Below are 17,262 nucleotides of genomic sequence, written 5' to 3' on the forward strand. Positions count from 1 at the left end.
CATGGTGTCTCATATGATAATGGCAAATTAGTGATCATCAAATTGATACCTAACTGGTAGATGATAGCATTCAACAAGTCCAATAAACTAAAGTAACAGTGAGATGTCACACAAAAAGAAATTAATATGGTGAGAAATTAGACAAGTTTTGAGAATTGCAGTAATTCTTTACATCCAGCCACATCACACTTAAACTACAATACAGTTCAATTTCGGATTCAGTTTCAGGTGTAGAGCATTTAGCCTTAAATATGTCAAGGCTCTTTCAACCTTTGTGTAATGAATCATAAGGTCACCTGTCATGGTGAAGATCCCCACTACAGGGTGGAGGTTTCGGTTTGCCAGCAGGGTCATATCCATGCTGTTTGCTGCATGCTTCTTTTGTTTTCTTTTGGCCTTGAAGGAAGCCCATATGCCAGTTCCAAGGACCAGCAGATAGAAAACAACTATTGCTATGACTCCTGCAATGTTAACAGCCATGATGTTCACTGATACCGTATGACTGTCCTCCCCTGCAAGTGGTATTATAACTGTGAGGCAGGCTCCGCCTCTCGGCTCCGCCTCTCGGCACCGCCTCTCGGCACGGCCTCTGGTCCCCTTTTTGCTGTTGTTTGACTAGAAGACGTATTGTTGTCATTGTTGCAGGACAGCACAGTCATACTTCCTGAGGCTTTCTCTGAATTTGAAGAAGCTGCGAGATAGTCATAAGTTTTTCTGTCTGTCCTGTGTGTTTGTTTAGGTGTTTGGAGCTTTGGTTATTGTTTTCCTGGGTCTTAACAACTCCCTTTGCAACTGGATCGGGGCGGCAGTTCGAGTCCCGTATGGACCAATAAGTGGACTGGTAGCTGGTGAGTTGCCAGTTTGCCTCCAGGGCACCCAACCCCCAACTGCTCCACGGGGGCAGAATAATGGCTGCCCTGGAATAATTGGAAGTCCCTTTGGATAAAAGCGTCTGCTAAATGGCTGTAATGTAATGTAATGTAATGGATCCTGGTCTTCCCGACGGGCAGGCCACAAGTGGTAAGAATGGGTAACCTCACCTCCTCCAAACTAACCCTGAGCACTAGAGCCCCCCAAGGCTGTGTACTCATCCCCCTGCTATACGCCCTGTTCACACATCACTATGTGGCCACAAGAAGCTCCAATGTCATCATTAAATTTGCTGATGACACCACCATCCTGGGTCTCACCTCCAACAACGATGAGACCACCTACAGAGAGGAGGTCAGTGCCTTGGCAACCTGGTGCCAGGAAAACAACCTCTCTCTCAACGTCGGCAAGGCAAAGGAGATGATTATGGACTACAGGAAACGGCAGGAGGGGCACGCCCCCACTCACCTCAATGGGGCTGAGGTGGAGAGAGTTTCCCATTTTAAACTCCTCGGTGTGCACATCAGCGACAATCTCACCTGGCTGAGACATTCTGTCACGCCAGTGAAAACTGCCCAGAAGCGCCTATACTTCCTGAGGAGACTCAAGAAGTTTGGCATGTCTACAAAAACTCTCACCAACTTCACAGGTGTACCGTCGAGAGCATCCTCTCCGGCTGCATTACTGCTTGGTATGGCAGCTACTCGGCTGAGGACCGCAAGGCCCTCCAGGGGGTGGTAAAGACAGCGGAGCACATCACTGGCTCAGCAAGTAAATAATGCAGTACACCCTACAAGGTTCTTTTCTAGCTTTTAAAAAACTTAATCTGTGTCACATTGCGAAAGTAAGTAAGCAATGATATCATTTATTTATATTTTAGCTTTATTTTACAAGAATAAAAAATAAAGCAACTCTGCAGATGAATTCACACATAGAAATTATCTTTTCAAAACTGCCTTTGAATTCAGGTCCATGTTCTCTTTTTTAAAGTTTGTTCATGAGAAGCAACATCTTAACTCCCACTGGAATACATTGTCCTCTTGTACAGTTTGCAGTTCATGATAAATCCAGAATTCTCAAGATAAATCAGCATTTTAAAGTTTTGTCTGCAACAAGAAAGACACTGATGCCGGATTAGTGAAACATGGAACTGTCACCAGGCAAAAAGTAATGGTTACATTACATATGTCAAAGCCAGAGGGATGTTGTGCAGCGTTATTGTTTCCTTCAGCAGTACCTATGGGTGTTGGTGACTGAGGTGTCGAGTTTTCAGTTGAGAAATACAACACATCTTAGGAAGTTGTCCTTTGTTGAAGATAGAGAAAAGGTAGAGAACAGAATGTCAAATTCTTTTTAAAATAATGAAACCTGAAAATGTTTAAAAGAACTAAACATGGCTCAAACTTACCATGCTAATGAACATGAGGGCGAGCTGTATAATATCTGTGTAGGCCACAGAGTAGAGACCTCCCAGCAATGTGTAGATAATGACCACAACAGAAGAGATCCAGATGCTGACATTGAAGGGCAACTCCAGAATCACACTTAGGGTTACACCTACCACAGACACACACATACACATACTTAATTGTCAAAGTAGGCCTGATTAAATAAATAAGTACATAAATGCACCGCACCTCCGAACAGACTCAAAGGCATCTGTTGCTGAATGTAAGTGTAAAAAATGAATTGAACATTCTTGTTTCTGGATTGAGTTGCTTTAGCAAGTTACTTAGGTCTTAGCCCATATTGTCGGAGTCTTCGTACTAAAGAAAGAACTAAATATTGCCCCTATAATCATCCACTTAGCAACACTGGCAAAGAAAAACTCCCCTTTCACAGGAAGAAACCTCAGGCAGAGAGAATCCTTACTGCAAACATTGATCATTGAGTTGTCTGTAACTTTTGTTTATTCAGGTATTTATCTCTCATCTCTCCCTCAGGAATATGGAGATATCGAGTACTGTGTGATCATCAAGAATAAGTTCACAGGGGAAAGTAATGGTTTGGGCTACATGAGATGCCATAGAGAACTGTGACGGAGGTAAGACTGTTGGTGTGTAAAAGGTACTTTGATGGTTATTTGTAAAAGTCAAAGGGACAGCAAAGGTTTTTGCATTCTGCACAAAAAAGTAAGCGAGCACATTGAGTCTGGATTTGCTGAACCTTTGCTTCTAAAGATAAAATGTACTCAGAATCATTTAGTAGGTAATTAAGCATTCAAAGTAAATAATTTGATCTATAAAGGTAAAATCACGACACATATGATTGAAACTGAGTTTTGGAACTGGCATGAGTCCATTGTTGCATACCTTGTCTTCCACTGGAGCACCAGTGCCTGCTAGAGTAGCCTTATAAGGACAAACATTGAGGCCATTTTGATCCAACTTCATTTACTTTGGGCAAGAAAGATTAAAGTAAGTTAAGTATCAGTAATGTAAAAAAGTTGGGCATATTACTAACTAGCCATATAACAGTCCCAACATGTTTAACTCACAGTGCCTTTGGTAGCTTTGGAACGTGTAATGTGTAACTACTAAGGTCAAATGAATGTATTTAATGTGCAAAATACAGGGAATTATATTACAAACACAAGTAATATTGTTGCCCTTGATCACTTTGATATGTGGCAGCTTGAGAATTGATAAATCAACCGATCAACCGTCTTACTGACCTTAGGAGTCACCCATTTAACCTTGCACACTCAAATATACGTTAACATAACGTACAAAATGAAGACACAAAGACAGAATTACATTCTGTGCTACAGTCAACTGACAGTCCTTGACAGTCCTGACCCAGCCACACCTAACCCCATAAACTCACATATTGAGTAGACCAGATTGAGACACAGGCATCTGAAACCTTATGGGACTTGCTAAACCTGACATACCTGATCACAGACAGAACTGAAATGTAAGTAAAAAAAGCCGATGAGCTCACTGTTTAATGTCTATGATTTTTGTTTCACTACTTGGTCAGACTATTTGTGCATCGTTATCACACAGGCAACATTCATGATTATATTCAGCATCATTTGGTTGAATACTATATGAATCGATGGCATTGATGAACTGAAGCAGTTTTAGACATTTGCAGCTGACATTCCTCTTCACTCTTCTGCAGGTCTGATCAGCAGCCACATGAGATGTTTGGGGGCATTTATCATTGCTTAAAAAGAAAAGAGTCAACATTATGTCCGCTAAAGACATAAAGTAAACAATTATATGTATGCCACAAGTATCTGCATAATGTGCCTGTCCAAATGACTTAAGATGAGACCATATTCAGCAAGTAAATAATGCAGGAAATCCTAAAGGGTTCTTTTCTAGCTTTGAAAAAAAAACTTAATCTGTGTCACATTGTGAAAGTAAGAAAGCAATTACATCATTTATTTACCTTTTACCTTTATTTTACAAGAATGGTAAAACAAATAATAAAGCAACTCTGCAGATGGATTCACACATAGAAATTAGCTTTTCAAAACTGCCTTTGATATCAGGTCCATGTTCTGTTTTTAAGTTTAGATTGAATATCTGACAAGGGTTTGTTCACGAGATGATCTTAACTCCCACTGGAATACATTGCATTTAATAAGAAATCCAGAATTCTCAAGCAAAATCAGCATTTTAAAGTTTGATCTGCAACCAGAAAGACGCTGCTGCTGGATTGGTGAAACATGAATCCGTCACCAAGCAAAAAGTAATGTTTACATTACTTATGTCAAAGCCTGGGTGATGCTACTGGCAGTTAGAGGTGAGTAAAAGTAGCATATTTATTATTGTTTCTCATTATCTAAGCTAGTTAACCAGTGATTGTTGTGGAAATTGTTGTGAGAAGTGAAGAAATTAAGATAGTCCAAGTAAAAAGTTGTCTTAATGTTTTACATTACTTTTTATTGCAGTTACTGCTGTGTTATTGTTTCCTTCAGCAGTGCCTATGGGTGCTGGTGACTGAGGTGACGAGTTTTTACTTGAAAAATGTAACACATCTTAGAAAGTTGTCCTTTGTTGAAGATAGAGAAAAGGTAGAGAACAAAAAAAGGAACACATTTAGAAGGTCAGGTGGATGTAGGCTGATGGATGCTGTTCTGGTTGCTGCCTTAAAAGCCTTGTAGGGACTTCATATACAGTGTAAATGCTAACATTTGGTGGTAATCATTGGCTCTGAGGCCTCTTGGTGAGGCTCATTCTCTTTGCATCTTGAGGGTCCAGTTAGTGGTGTCAAAGGTTGTGCAGGTTGCTGCACTTGAACTTTAAACACATCCCACTTCTCTGGAAGTAGTCCTTTGTTGAAGATCAGAGAAGCCAGGTAGGAGAACAACAGGATGGAAGCAAAGGCAGCCAGCATGGAGATGGTCTTAACTGGAGAATACTGGATGTAAACACCATCCTCAAGAGTGCATCCTGGGAAGTGGAGTACAGGTGGCAGCCCTAATGATGGTTCGCCACTCAACAGTCTTAATACAGACCCCACCAGCAAGCCCATAACAACCCCGTAACCATTGGAGATGTTGAAGAAGAGGACGCAGACGAGCTGAGGGAAGATTACGATGTAGGCTATCTCTGCGGAAAGGAACCAGAACAGGGTGATGCTGTTTTTTAAGTTTGTGAGGGATGTACCAACCAAACCTGTTACCACCACAACAACTCGGATCACCCACTGTTTTTCTCTTTCTGGTGCCTGAATGAGAGGAGAGAAGAAGGGAGGAAGAACTGGTCAGTTGGAATGAGCAGAGACTGAAATATTCAACAATCATATCCTTCACTACCCATTTAATTTCTCTACACTTTTCTTAATTGGTTCTCTGCACTATGTTCACTTCTCTTCAGTCTTTGTTTCAACCATCCATTATCTATTACCACCTATCCACTAGTGGGTCGCTGGAGTCAATCCAAGCTGTCAACGGGCAGGGGCAGGGTACATCCTGGACAGATCGCCAGTCCATCACAGGGCACACATAGACACAAACAACACTCGCTCTCACATTCACACCTAAGGTGAATTTAGAGTCACCAGATTAACCTGAATGTGGGAGGAAGCCGGAGTACCTGGAAAGGTCACACAGCAAGGCCCTTGTCTCGTACCCACAACCTTCTTACTGTGAGGCACAAGCGCTAACTACTGCACCGCTGTGCCACCCACTGTTTCAACCATGACAAAATTAAAAAGTGATCAAATTACTGACCACTTTTCCATAGTGTGTGAAATTAGAAATATGCATATTTTTTCACCTGAGGCCTGAGGATGTTATAGATATTAGAAGTGAAGATGGAGGCTACAGACAGCAAAGCAGAGTCAGCCGATGACATAACAGCAGCAGCAACGGCAGCAATACCAATGATGGAGATGTAGGATGGTGTGAGCTGCTGCAAGGTGATGGGCATGATGAGAGCTGCCTCCCCACGTTCAAATGGAGATTGAGAACCATATGAAGTCAGGTTCCAGTCTGAAGAAAAGAAAGATGATGATAAATGGTTACAAAGATTCTTTCACAGGTATTCCTTCATTTTCTTTTACAAAATGGCCTGTGAAGTTAAGCATCCTATAATACACAATAAGGTGTCCTGACTCAAGAAACTAATGGACAATTTGATGGTGAGGAAATTCTGCTTCATTTTGCCAATCCCTTTATTACTTATCTTGTGACACCATGTAGTTATGTCGTGATAACACAATGTTTAAACCTACAGTTGGTTAAAAAAAAGTCAAAACACACACACTTCACCTCATTAAGTTCTGATACTAATCTTTAATTAGAGTGCTCCTTCTTTCTGTGTTGAACCTTTAATCACAGTAAGACAGCATCCAAGAGCCAGTGTCAAACATGACTCCATGCACATCAACCCCACCCAGCACAGCACAATGGTGGAGCCACCATAACTAAAACAAACATTACAATCTGGTGTTATTTTACAGGCTTTAGCATTATTTGCCCACTGGGCTGCTGTGCCTTTGTCCAGGTCAGGTTCAAAATCTCCAAACTTTCCATTGCATCTATTTGTTTTGCTAAAGCTAGGTGGAGTCTTGCATAAGGTCAACAATGCAAACCGAGACTTCTCTTCTTAATCAATGAACATGTCGCTCTGCAATTTGGTTCAGAACTACTTTTGGGTCACAACAAGCGTTCCAGAGATGCAGAAACTTTTGAGATCAGAGACCAGCTGCTTAAACCAGTTTCAATGTGGTTGTTTTAGTCAGCAGTGGAATTGCATAGTTCAGACCTTTCCAAATGAATCACACCAAGGGGGGTAATAACTGACTGAACCAGAGAGAACCACACATGTGAAAACACAAAGTGTCTGTTTCCTAACAAAGAAACAGTTCATTCCATGATGCAGACATACCTGTCGATGCTGCCACCGCCCCAATCAGTATAGAGGGTATCACAAATATTGGGATAATGCAAGCAGCAGCATAGCATGCAGTTTTGGCAGCAGCAGAAGATGAAGCAGACAAGGTCCTCTGGTGAAAGGCTTGATATCCCATACTCCCAAGTGCCTTGAAAGTAAAATTGAATGATGATTTTAATGATTCTGCTTAAAGAAATCCAGAGTAACTGTCTCAGCTCCAGTGCTTCACTTCCTGTCTGCTTTCCTCCCTTCCCTGCTGCCATTGTACAGTCCCACTGATACTGACCATTCAAGTGCTAGGATTTGCCAGGTGCTCATGCTTGAGCCAGGAGATGCAGCAGTGTTGATGTCAAGCATCTCAGGTCACATAATGTAACTAACATAACTACATGATTAAAGCTTCATCATACTTTCTCATTGTCTGCTTTCGTGTCCATCTACCTGGTTCATGTCAACACCCAAGTTGTCTACATTAACTAGCTTAAAGTTTAAGTGGAAATGAACAAAAGCCTTTGATCAAAGTTCAGTTCAGAATGTCTGGATTATAGATGGCACAGGTGTTGTTACTTTCTCTTACCAAAAATAAGAAATAATCAATCCACCTTCCAGTCATTTTTGCCTCCAGTTTACCAAACCAGGGAGCATGGAGGGTGTTGTTAAATCCTGTCTGAGTGATGTCCAATGAGGCAGGGTTCATCAGGATGAAGGGCACACAGAGCCACTGCAGGAACACATGAATGACAAACACATCTCTTAAGCTTGAATATAAACAAATGTTTTTTTCGGTTGCTTGCACAGGGACAAATAACTGTAACTGTTTGAACCTTCATATCAGAACAAAGATCAGATTCCAACCCACTGACATGGGCCAGTTATGTCTGTAGGTTACATGACAAAACCAGAGAAAGAAGTCATTTGTTCTGTAGATGTGTTTGGTCAAACTGGAATGCATCAGAATGTCAGATTCGTTTGGCACCTCATCACTTTGATCCCAAAAAGAAATCCCTTACTTTGATCCTTCCAAAGTCAAATATGTCAAATTATTATTAAAATAATGCTCACTGAAAATGTTTAAAAGAACGAAACTTACCAAGCTAACGAACATGAGGATGAGCTGTATAATGTCTGTGTAGGCCACAGAGTAGAGACCTCCCAGCAGTGTGTAGATAATGACCACAACAGAAGAGATCCAGATGCTGACATTGAGGGGCAACTGCAGAATCACACTTAAGGTTACACCTACCACACACACACACACACACACACACACACAAACACACACACACACTTAATAGGCCTAATGTACATAAATGCACACCACTTTCAAATATTAAGCCTGACAGCCAAACATTTAGTAAAATACTCGAAGACATGGGGGAAGCAAGACATTTGTTGTCAAAAATTAATTTAATTTGCTCTTTACTGGATTGAGTTGCTTTTGCAAGTTACTTGGTTGTTACCTCATATTGTCCAAATCTATGCATGAAGGGAGAACTAAAGCTAGGCAGTTGGCCGCCCACCTAGCTAGGTTAACCAGTTGGTTTGGGAGAGAAAGGAATGAGACACACAGAGTCACACAGAGGCCGTCCACCTAACTAACCCTAACCCCAACACAGAAGCACAGCAACAACAATGATAATAGTATTGTGAATATGACTAATGAAATTAATGCGAAAGAATGCATGGATTTTGAGATGGACAGGGTTTTCATCTCTACAGGACAGGTTCCACAAGAAGCTGTGAGACAAGATGGCAAAGAAACATGGATGTGCACAGATAGAGATAGAAGGAGAAGAGAGGACCTTAGTGCATCATGGGAAGTCCCCAAGCAGTCAAGGCCTATAGCAGCATAACTAGGGGCTGGTCCATGGCAAGCCTTGACAGTCCCTACTATAACAAATCTTATCTTATCTTAAACAAAGAGAGGGTGTAAATGGGGAGGTATGTCGGAAAAATCCTTACTGTACCTAAACCCATGAGTGTTGCAGGCACCCACGTAATATCCAGTGCAAGTGAACCCAGGGACAGAAGAGCTGTTAATCCTTTTCCATACTTGATGGTGAAAGGATCCATCATTGTCACATATCTTCTGTCTCTCATTGGCTGAGCAAAGAACAAGCCACCTTTGTAAGAAATGAGAATGTAAACATTATACTATACATATCCTTAAGAGAAGAAACAGTAAACAGAACAGCAGATATTGTACTTCATGAAAAACTAGTATTATTTATAAGATATGAAGTTGTGGTCACTACAGGCTACATTGTATTAAACAGGCTCTTGTCCTGCAGGGTGAAGAGCGTACTGCTGGGTGAAGGAGGAGCTTTTAAAACAGGCAGAGCAGGTGTCACACATTGACACTGAAACAGACACAGGTAAATATTATGCTTATTATATTTACAAAATCTCACCAATGATAAATGATGCAGAGTATGCAATTAACATTGTGACAGCCCAGTTAAGTCCCATCGAGGGCAAGTACACCATCTCACTGGTGCCAACGATCATGCCTCCTCCTACCCATGTAGCTACAAGGTGGATACACAAATACAGAGAATTAGTTCATTAAAGAAAGAGAACCAGAAAGACTTATTCAAGGCAATCAAACAAGTTCATGAATGTTTCCACATTATCAGATTCCAGGAACTTGGCAAGGTTACAGCCAGGTGCTTGTTTTAAAGGTTTCAGTCAATTTCTGTCTGTAAAAACCATGGACCAGAGCTGTGTTATTGTTTTAGCAGCTGCAATTGGTATTGTCACTTTAATTGATTCAAATGACTTCATTAAGTTCATGAATATAATTGTAAAGCCCAATTCCACATAGAATGTCTCCAAGAAGACTTACTGTATAAGCAAAACCTTGAGTGAGGTAATTGAGAGAAAGATTGTTCCTCCTCAAATGGCCTGGGAGCCAAGAGAGAGAGAGAGAGAGAGAGAGAGAGAGAGAGAGAGAGAGAGAGAGAGAGAGAGAGAGAGAGAGAGAAAGAAAGAGAGAAAGAGAGAGAGAGAGTTCTCTAGCTTTAAACTTTATAGTTGCCTCTCAAAGTCATTAATTCAAGATACTTAAGATACTAATTAGATAATAATTTGACTTGAAATCCAATGTTGCTGAGAAATGCTAACAGCATGGTGTCTCAAATGAGAATGGAAAATCATCATCAAATTGATACCTAACTGGTAGATGATAGCATTCAATAAGTCCAATAAACTAAAGTAACAGTGAGATGTCACACAAAAAGAAATTAATATGTTGAGAAATTAGACAAGTTTTGAGAATTGCAGTAATATTTTGCATCCAGCCACATCACACTTAAACTACAATCAAGTTCAATTTCAGTTTCAGGTGTAAAGCATTTTGCCTCAAATATGTCAAGACTCTTTCAACCTTTGTGTAATGAAGCATATGGTCACCTGTCATGGTGAAGATCCCCACTACAGGGTGGAGGTTTCGGTTTGCCAGCAGGGTCATATCCATGCTGTTTGCTGCATGCTTCTTTTGTTTTCTTTTGGCCTTGAAGGAAGCCCATATGCCAGTTCCAAGGACCAGCAGATAGAAAACAACTATTGCTATGACTCCTGCAATGTTAACAGCCATGATGTTCACTGAGACCGTATGACTGTCCTCCCCTGCAAGTTGTATTAAATCTGTGAGGCAGGCTCCGCCTCTCGCACCGCCTCTCTACACTGCCTCAGGGCCCCTATGTGCTGTTGTTTCACTAGAATTTAGATTCATTGTCATTATTGCTACATTGTAGTTTACATTGTTTTTAGATTCAATTTGGTTAGTGGTCGTTTGTTGCTCTGGATAAAAGCGATTAAATCACCCCTACTTATTTATCATGCTGCTAATCGTTGAGTGACCTTTCACGGTGAATATCCCCACTAAACAGTATATATTTAAATTTCCCAGTAGGTTTCATTGAGATTCAGCCTCTGAAGCTCTGATGCGGATGTATGAGTGTGCTAATGCCTTGCTGCTATGGCTTTCCCATTTCTATGTCCTATGCTTCTTAGAGTGGTGAGAACGGTAAGAAACAAAATGTTTCTTGAGTAAAACATCATCCATTATCTCATGATAGATGGATTTGTTTTTTCCTTCAAGTGAGTTATCCAAATGTTGTTGAGCAAGACATTGCACCTCTAACTGCTTTGGGTGTGAAAGTTGGATCCATGCCTGGAATAAGTGTATGCATGAATAGAAGCAAAATCATCTTTCATGTGATCTTTACTCTGCCTTCTTGTACCTTTCACCTGTGTGTAATTATCCAATTAAATGAGAGGAAGGCATGCTTCAAGAAATGTACTGCTGACTACCATCTGTTCACTTGGTGAACCAGTTTGATTTAAGGGCCTATGCATTCATGTTGTAGCATGTTTATTTCAAGGCTTTCCACTTCAAAGGTAGCCAGGATAACATCATTGGTAAAAATCATTTTGGAAATTTTGAACATACAGTTAATATTTGTTATCCACCAAATTAGACAGAGGACCATAAAACCTCTTAGTGGTGGTGGCAGTAGGGTCTGTCCTGGGAGTTAGCCTGGCTTTTACTATGTATTCTTGAAAACAGACGTAACTGTTTGTTTCTTATTCAAATACATCCAAAACCAGTTCTGATCCAGAGCTTGCACTGTGAGATCCAAAATTATCTTCTGGATTTGAATGATGACCAATTATACAAAAGCTGAAACCCAATCCACCAATCATTTCCAGAGTGTTCATTCATTCTCCATCGTCTCTTGTCCTCTCAGGGTGGCAGGGGTGCTGGAGCCTAGCCCAGTGGTCATTGGACAAGAGGTACAGCCTGGATAAGTCACCAGGCACCAGCAGGGCAACCTCACAGAGACATAGCAGACAGAAAGAAAAGTGACATTTAGAGTTCACGCTTCACCTGAATGTCTTTGGGGGTGGGAGGACTTTGGAGCACCCGGAGGAAACACACCCAAACACAGAGAGAACATGCAAGCTCTACACAGAAAGGACCTGGCTGGGAATCTAACCAGCACCCTCTTGCTTCAATAGTATAAATGTTGCTTTGAATAGTTTAAAGCACAGGTGTCAAACTCAAGGCCGTGGGCCCGTCAGGTCGTTTATGTGGTTTGATGTGGCCCGCAAGAGCAAAATAAACGTCTGTGCCGCTTTTAAGTGTACATTGTCCATAAACTACATTTCCCACAACGCATGTCGATTTTGTGTCCCACGAAGTTACGTTATCCCGCCACTTAAATGCAGCGTTTCCACATCAGCGTCAGATCAGCGTTTAACAAAGGTGATTTTCGGAGAATAGATTCTCTGATATTTTAGTAAATGATTCCTTCATGTAATCTCCGCCTGTGAAAGGCTTTCCGTGCCTTACGATCTCTCAAATCGATCTTCTTGATCGATTTGTTCTCCCCAGCTTTCCACAGAAGTATCCAAATCGTTCTTTTACCTTAATTTCCAGCTTGGTACTTTTCAGTAAATGCTGTGTGTTTGTTTTGGAAATATCTTTGAACATCGTGCTTTCTTCTTCTCTTATATGTTATAATTTCTCGCCGTATAGGAAGCACATTATTATTAATTATTATTATTTCTATCCTGTATTGTTGTCGGTGAAAGCAAATTGTAACTGTCCAGGCGACTGTCCACTCTATGTTCCTCCGAGACTTTTTTGGAGTTATCCACGGCTAGTGAGTCAGTTCAGCTCACATTTCTACACAGATGTGGAAATGTATGTACATTTAAAATAATTTCTACATCTTGACAAGTTGTTTTATTTATACCTTATTGTTATTATTTTCTAATTTTGAAATTGGACTTATTTTACTTTCACGAAATTTCAGGTTGTTCATAATGTGTTTTGTAAAAAGATAGTTAAATAGAAGTTAACATTTGCAATATGAACTTCAGTTGTCCATGCACATCCATTTATAGGTTATGTCAGGACCACTTGGCTCAAGTAGAGCTGACATAAAACAGAGAGACCACGCTGATTGTAAAAGTAGTAGTATAGTTTTCTTCTATTTTGTATGTATAGAATAAGTATTTCTACTTTTCACTCTATCGCAGCAATAAAAACAATCCAAAATGACTCGCGAATGAATCTTTAGCAGCAGTAGTGATGGGAAGTTTGGCTCTTTTCAGAGAGCCGGCTCTTTCGGCTCCCACACGGCTCCTAAATTTAATATCATCTGTAGCCTCATATTTTAGCCTAACTTGGCTAATATGTATGGTTTGTGTGTTGATAAACCCATTTTGCATTCAGTGTTTTTATGGGAAGCCTTATAATTGCCTAATTGTGCATTTGTTCTGTTACAAAAGCAGGCATTCTTACTTTTGTTTAAAAGTTTAATCAAACTTTTATTGTAATTTAACACAAAAACAAATGAACAACAACAACTGTGCTTCTGTGGAAAAACTCCACAATAGCCTTTACCTTGTCCAAGGTTTTTTTTCACCACCTTCAGGGCATCTCTAATCATCAGGTGTAATGTATGCGCCAGACATGGGTGGTGCATGGGTCCACTTCAGAATTTTTTATGGCTTTGGTGATGTTTGCAGCATTATCACTCACACAGCACACCACTTTGTCCTGTACTTGCCACTCATTTGCCACTCTTCATAGCTCCTCTGCCAAGTTTTCTGCAGGGTGTCAGTCCAGCAGGCAAGATGTCATCTTGTAGTTTTCAATAAAGTGGCCAGTCACAGACATGAAAGAGCAGGTGGTTCTGGAGGTCCAGTAGTCAGTTGTCAGGCAAACTGATGGAGCTTTTTTTCACCCTGTCTTGCCATAATGCACGTTCTGTGTCATATTTTGAGATCCTTGTTTGGGACAGTGTTTTTCTACTGGGTAGAGTGTAAGTGGGATTTAAGGCTTTAACAAAACTTTAAACTTTAAAACCTTTGTCCTCCACAATGGAAAAGGGCGGGAAAATCAGTGGCAACCATTAAGGCCAACTCCTCATCGCTATGCTGTTTGGCTGGGGTCATCCGCTTTGGTATAAACTGACTTACTTTGCAGTAGGAGTGGTAATACTTGCACTACTAGTCGATGCCGCAGCAGTTGTTGTTGGTTTGGGACCAGACACACTGCACTGTGGGATGGACAGTTCTGATGTGTCTGTGCAGGTTTGTGGTGGAACCTGCTCTAACCTGCACTAACTGTTCTAATTTATAGTGCAGGCGTCACTCATATTTTCGTGTTTTTCTGCCGGACTCGCACACTCCTCCTCACCGCTGTCTGCTGTCTCACTCACTGACTGAGGGGGGACAGGACAGACTCGACCTGACTGGCCCCCTCTTTTTTCTCATAATGGTAGGATCCTATATCCTCACATTCCTCGAGGAACGGTTTTGCCCTTCTTCTTTTTTTTATGAAACGGCAAATGTAAAGGATTTTACACAATTCAGCGCAGCAGAAACTCAAAAGATCGCTGCAGAAACCTATGTTAAAGTATCAGCTAGTTAAGCCACATGGCCGCCACACAGTTCTGCCGTGAGCAGAGCTGAGCCAGTGACAGCTGAGCAGCAAAATGAAAAAAAAGTGGAGAGCCGGCTTGGCTCGATGGGCATCGGCTCTTCTGAGCATGATGACGCCTCACTAAGATGCAGTTCATACTCCAATGCGATAGGCGGAGGCACGCAGCTTTTCTTTAGTGTGAACTCACAAAGGGACAGAGAAGAAGAAGAAGCCTTAAACGCAACCTGGACAAAGTTGGAGGACTATCCCGTGAAACAGGTGCCAGAAAACCTGGACGAGCCTCCAAACAGCCGTTTGTCTGTGGTCACCAGTCGGTCTGTCACGGAGGATGTGCTCCGGGACAGCTTCGCGGTAGATGTCAAGAGTGGAGCGCGAGCGGCCCCGCGCTGCGTCACTTTGACACCCACCCGAGATGTGACTACCGCTCGTGCAGTCCAGAGGTCTGTGGCGTCTCCACCTCCACCCGCAGACGGGTCGGGTCGGGTCATCGGTTAGCATCATCTGTCATTTAATTTAGCTCCCTTTCCACGAACACAATTTGGAAACATTCTAGAATAGAAAACCCAGAGCAAATCACTTGAATCATTTTGAGAAAGCTTTTATCCAGGTCTCAGAGTAATGCACAACAAGCTGCCGAACCAACTGCGTGATTTAAATATATCATATTGAAGCACAGTGAGGTCATTTCATGCTTCAGTCTTGTTCAAAAAGTTCAGTCTGCTCGTCTCAGGAAGAAAACGGGATAAAATGAAAATGCAGGTCAGAACTCAGGGCCTCTGACATCATCTTAAGAGAAGAAGAAGAGTACATTACATTACTATTAATTTTACTCTAAAGGCAAGGAATATCTCGTCTCATCCAGATGTAGAGATCTTTGGTCATTTCAGTAAATTCACATCTGATGATGCTCGGTGTTTAGGCTCAGGGAAACATTGATCATTGAGTTGTCTGTAACTTTTGTTTGGTTAGGTATTTATTGCCCAGTCCCGTTCCTCAACAAGCCACAGAGATGTGGAGGACGAGGAGTTGACCAGGATCTTTGTCATGATCCCCAAAACCTTCTCAGAGGAGGACCTCAAAAACACCTTCAAAGTAAGTCAAACCCCACATGTAAAATGCAGGTTATGGCTCTGTAATCTTTAAATAAAAGTTCCTGCACTTTTGTAGTTCACTTGTGGTTTTAACATGTTGTAGATTTGAGGCTATTCAGTTGAACTTTATCAAAATCATGCTGTCATGCTGCGAGATAAAGAAATCATATCTTCTCTCTGCCTCTCACCTCTCTGGGCTACGTGAGATACTACAAACCCTCCCAAACTGCTCCCACCATAGAGAGCTGTGACAAAGGTAAGACTGTGGCTGTGCAAAAGGCACTTTGGTGGTTATTTGTAAAAGGTTTTTGCATTCTGCACAAAAAAGCAAGCGAGTACATTGAGTCTGGATTTGCTGAACCTTTGCTTTTAAAGTTAAAATGTACTCAGAATCATGAAGTAGGTAATTAAGAATTAAAAATTAAATCTAAGTAAATAATTTGATCTATTAAGGTTAAATCATGAGATGATTAAAGTAAGTTAAGTATCAGTAATGTTAAAAACTTGGGCATATTACTAACTAGCCCCCCAAGGGGGGAGTCTAATATCATGGGGGAGGCAGTAGCTCTGTCAATAGTGAGACTCAGCTGGGAACCGAAGGGTCGCCGGTTGGAGTCTCTCCTGTTGACCAAGAAAGTGGACTGGTTCTTTCTGAGTTGCCAGTTTGCCTCCAGGGCACTGCCGAGGTGCCTGTGAGCAAGGCACCCAACCCCTAACTGCTCAACGGCGCCGTAGTATGGCTGCCCTGCACCCCCTCTGTAATGCATGTGTTTGTGTGTGTGATGTGTAAGAGGTGGTGCAAGAAAAATTTCAATTGCATGGGATTTCATCGTGAATTGCATTTAACATGACAATATCTTAAATATGTTTAACTCACAGTGCCTTTGGTAGCTTTGGAATGTGTAATGTGTAACTACCAAGGTAAAATGAATGTATTTAATGTGAGAAATACAGGGAATTATATTACAAACACAAGTAATATTGTTGCCCTTGATCACTTTGATATGTGGCAGCTTGAGAACGGATAAATCAACCGATCAACCGTCTTACTGACCTTAGGAGTCACCCATTCATTCTTGCACACTCAAATATACGTTAACATAACGTACAAAATGAAGAAACAAAGACAGAATTACATTCTGTGCTACAGTCAACTGACAGTCCTTGACAGTCCTGACCCAGCCACACCTAACCCCATAAACTCACATATTGAGTAACCCAGATTGAGACACAGGCATCTGAAACCTTATGGGACTTGCTAAACCTGACATACCTGATCACAGACAGAACTGAAATGTAAGTAAAAAAAGCCGATGAGCTCAATGTTCAATGTCTATGATTCTTGTTTCACTACTTGGTCAGACTATTTGTGCATCGTTATCACACAGGCAACATTCATGATTATATTGACCATCATTTGGTTGAATACTATATGAATCTATGGCATTGATGAATTGAAGCAGTTTTAGACATTTGCAGCTGACATTCC

The 17,262-nt window shown here is 41.3% G+C and overlaps 1 protein-coding gene and 1 long non-coding RNA gene across 2 annotated transcripts; one reads left to right on the top strand and one right to left on the bottom strand.

Annotated features, from left to right (window-relative positions):
* Positions 1-4,377: 4,377 nt before the first annotated feature.
* On the bottom strand, positions 4,378-10,825 carry LOC143009761 (high-affinity choline transporter 1-like). Its single transcript, XM_076161827.1, has 8 exons — positions 10,635-10,825; positions 9,635-9,751; positions 9,191-9,346; positions 8,314-8,462; positions 7,801-7,944; positions 7,218-7,371; positions 6,105-6,319; positions 4,378-5,553 (listed from the first exon to the last, which is right to left on the bottom strand). Exons 1-8 carry the CDS (start codon positions 10,816-10,818, stop codon positions 5,011-5,013), a joined length of 1,662 nt encoding a protein of 553 aa, XP_076017942.1. The 5' UTR covers positions 10,819-10,825; the 3' UTR covers positions 4,378-5,010.
* Positions 10,826-14,939: 4,114 nt separating this feature from the next.
* On the top strand, positions 14,940-16,031 carry LOC143009754 (uncharacterized). Its single transcript, XR_012964713.1, has 3 exons — positions 14,940-15,122; positions 15,652-15,774; positions 15,980-16,031. It is a non-coding gene; the product is annotated as an uncharacterized LOC143009754 (long non-coding RNA).
* Positions 16,032-17,262: the final 1,231 nt, after the last annotated feature.

Source organism: Genypterus blacodes, unplaced genomic scaffold (assembly GCF_046128005.1).
Source record: "Genypterus blacodes isolate CSIRO-AG114 ecotype Tasmania unplaced genomic scaffold, CSIRO-AGI_Gbla_v1 ptg000115l_1, whole genome shotgun sequence".
NCBI lineage: Eukaryota > Metazoa > Chordata > Actinopteri > Ophidiiformes > Ophidiidae > Genypterus > Genypterus blacodes.

Excerpts from the sequence above, each read along its gene's own strand:
- LOC143009761 (XM_076161827.1), bottom strand. The coding sequence starts at position 10,818 with ATGGCTGTTAACATTGCAGGAGTCATAGCAATAGTTGTTTTCTATCTG. Across the intron at positions 8,463-9,190 it reads TGCAACACTCATGGGTTTAG|GTGTAACCTTAAGTGTGATT; the intron begins GTACAGTAAGGA and ends TGTGTGTGGTAG. Across the intron at positions 6,320-7,217 it reads GGCGGTGGCAGCATCGACAG|ACTGGAACCTGACTTCATAT; the intron begins GTATGTCTGCAT and ends TCTTTTCTTCAG.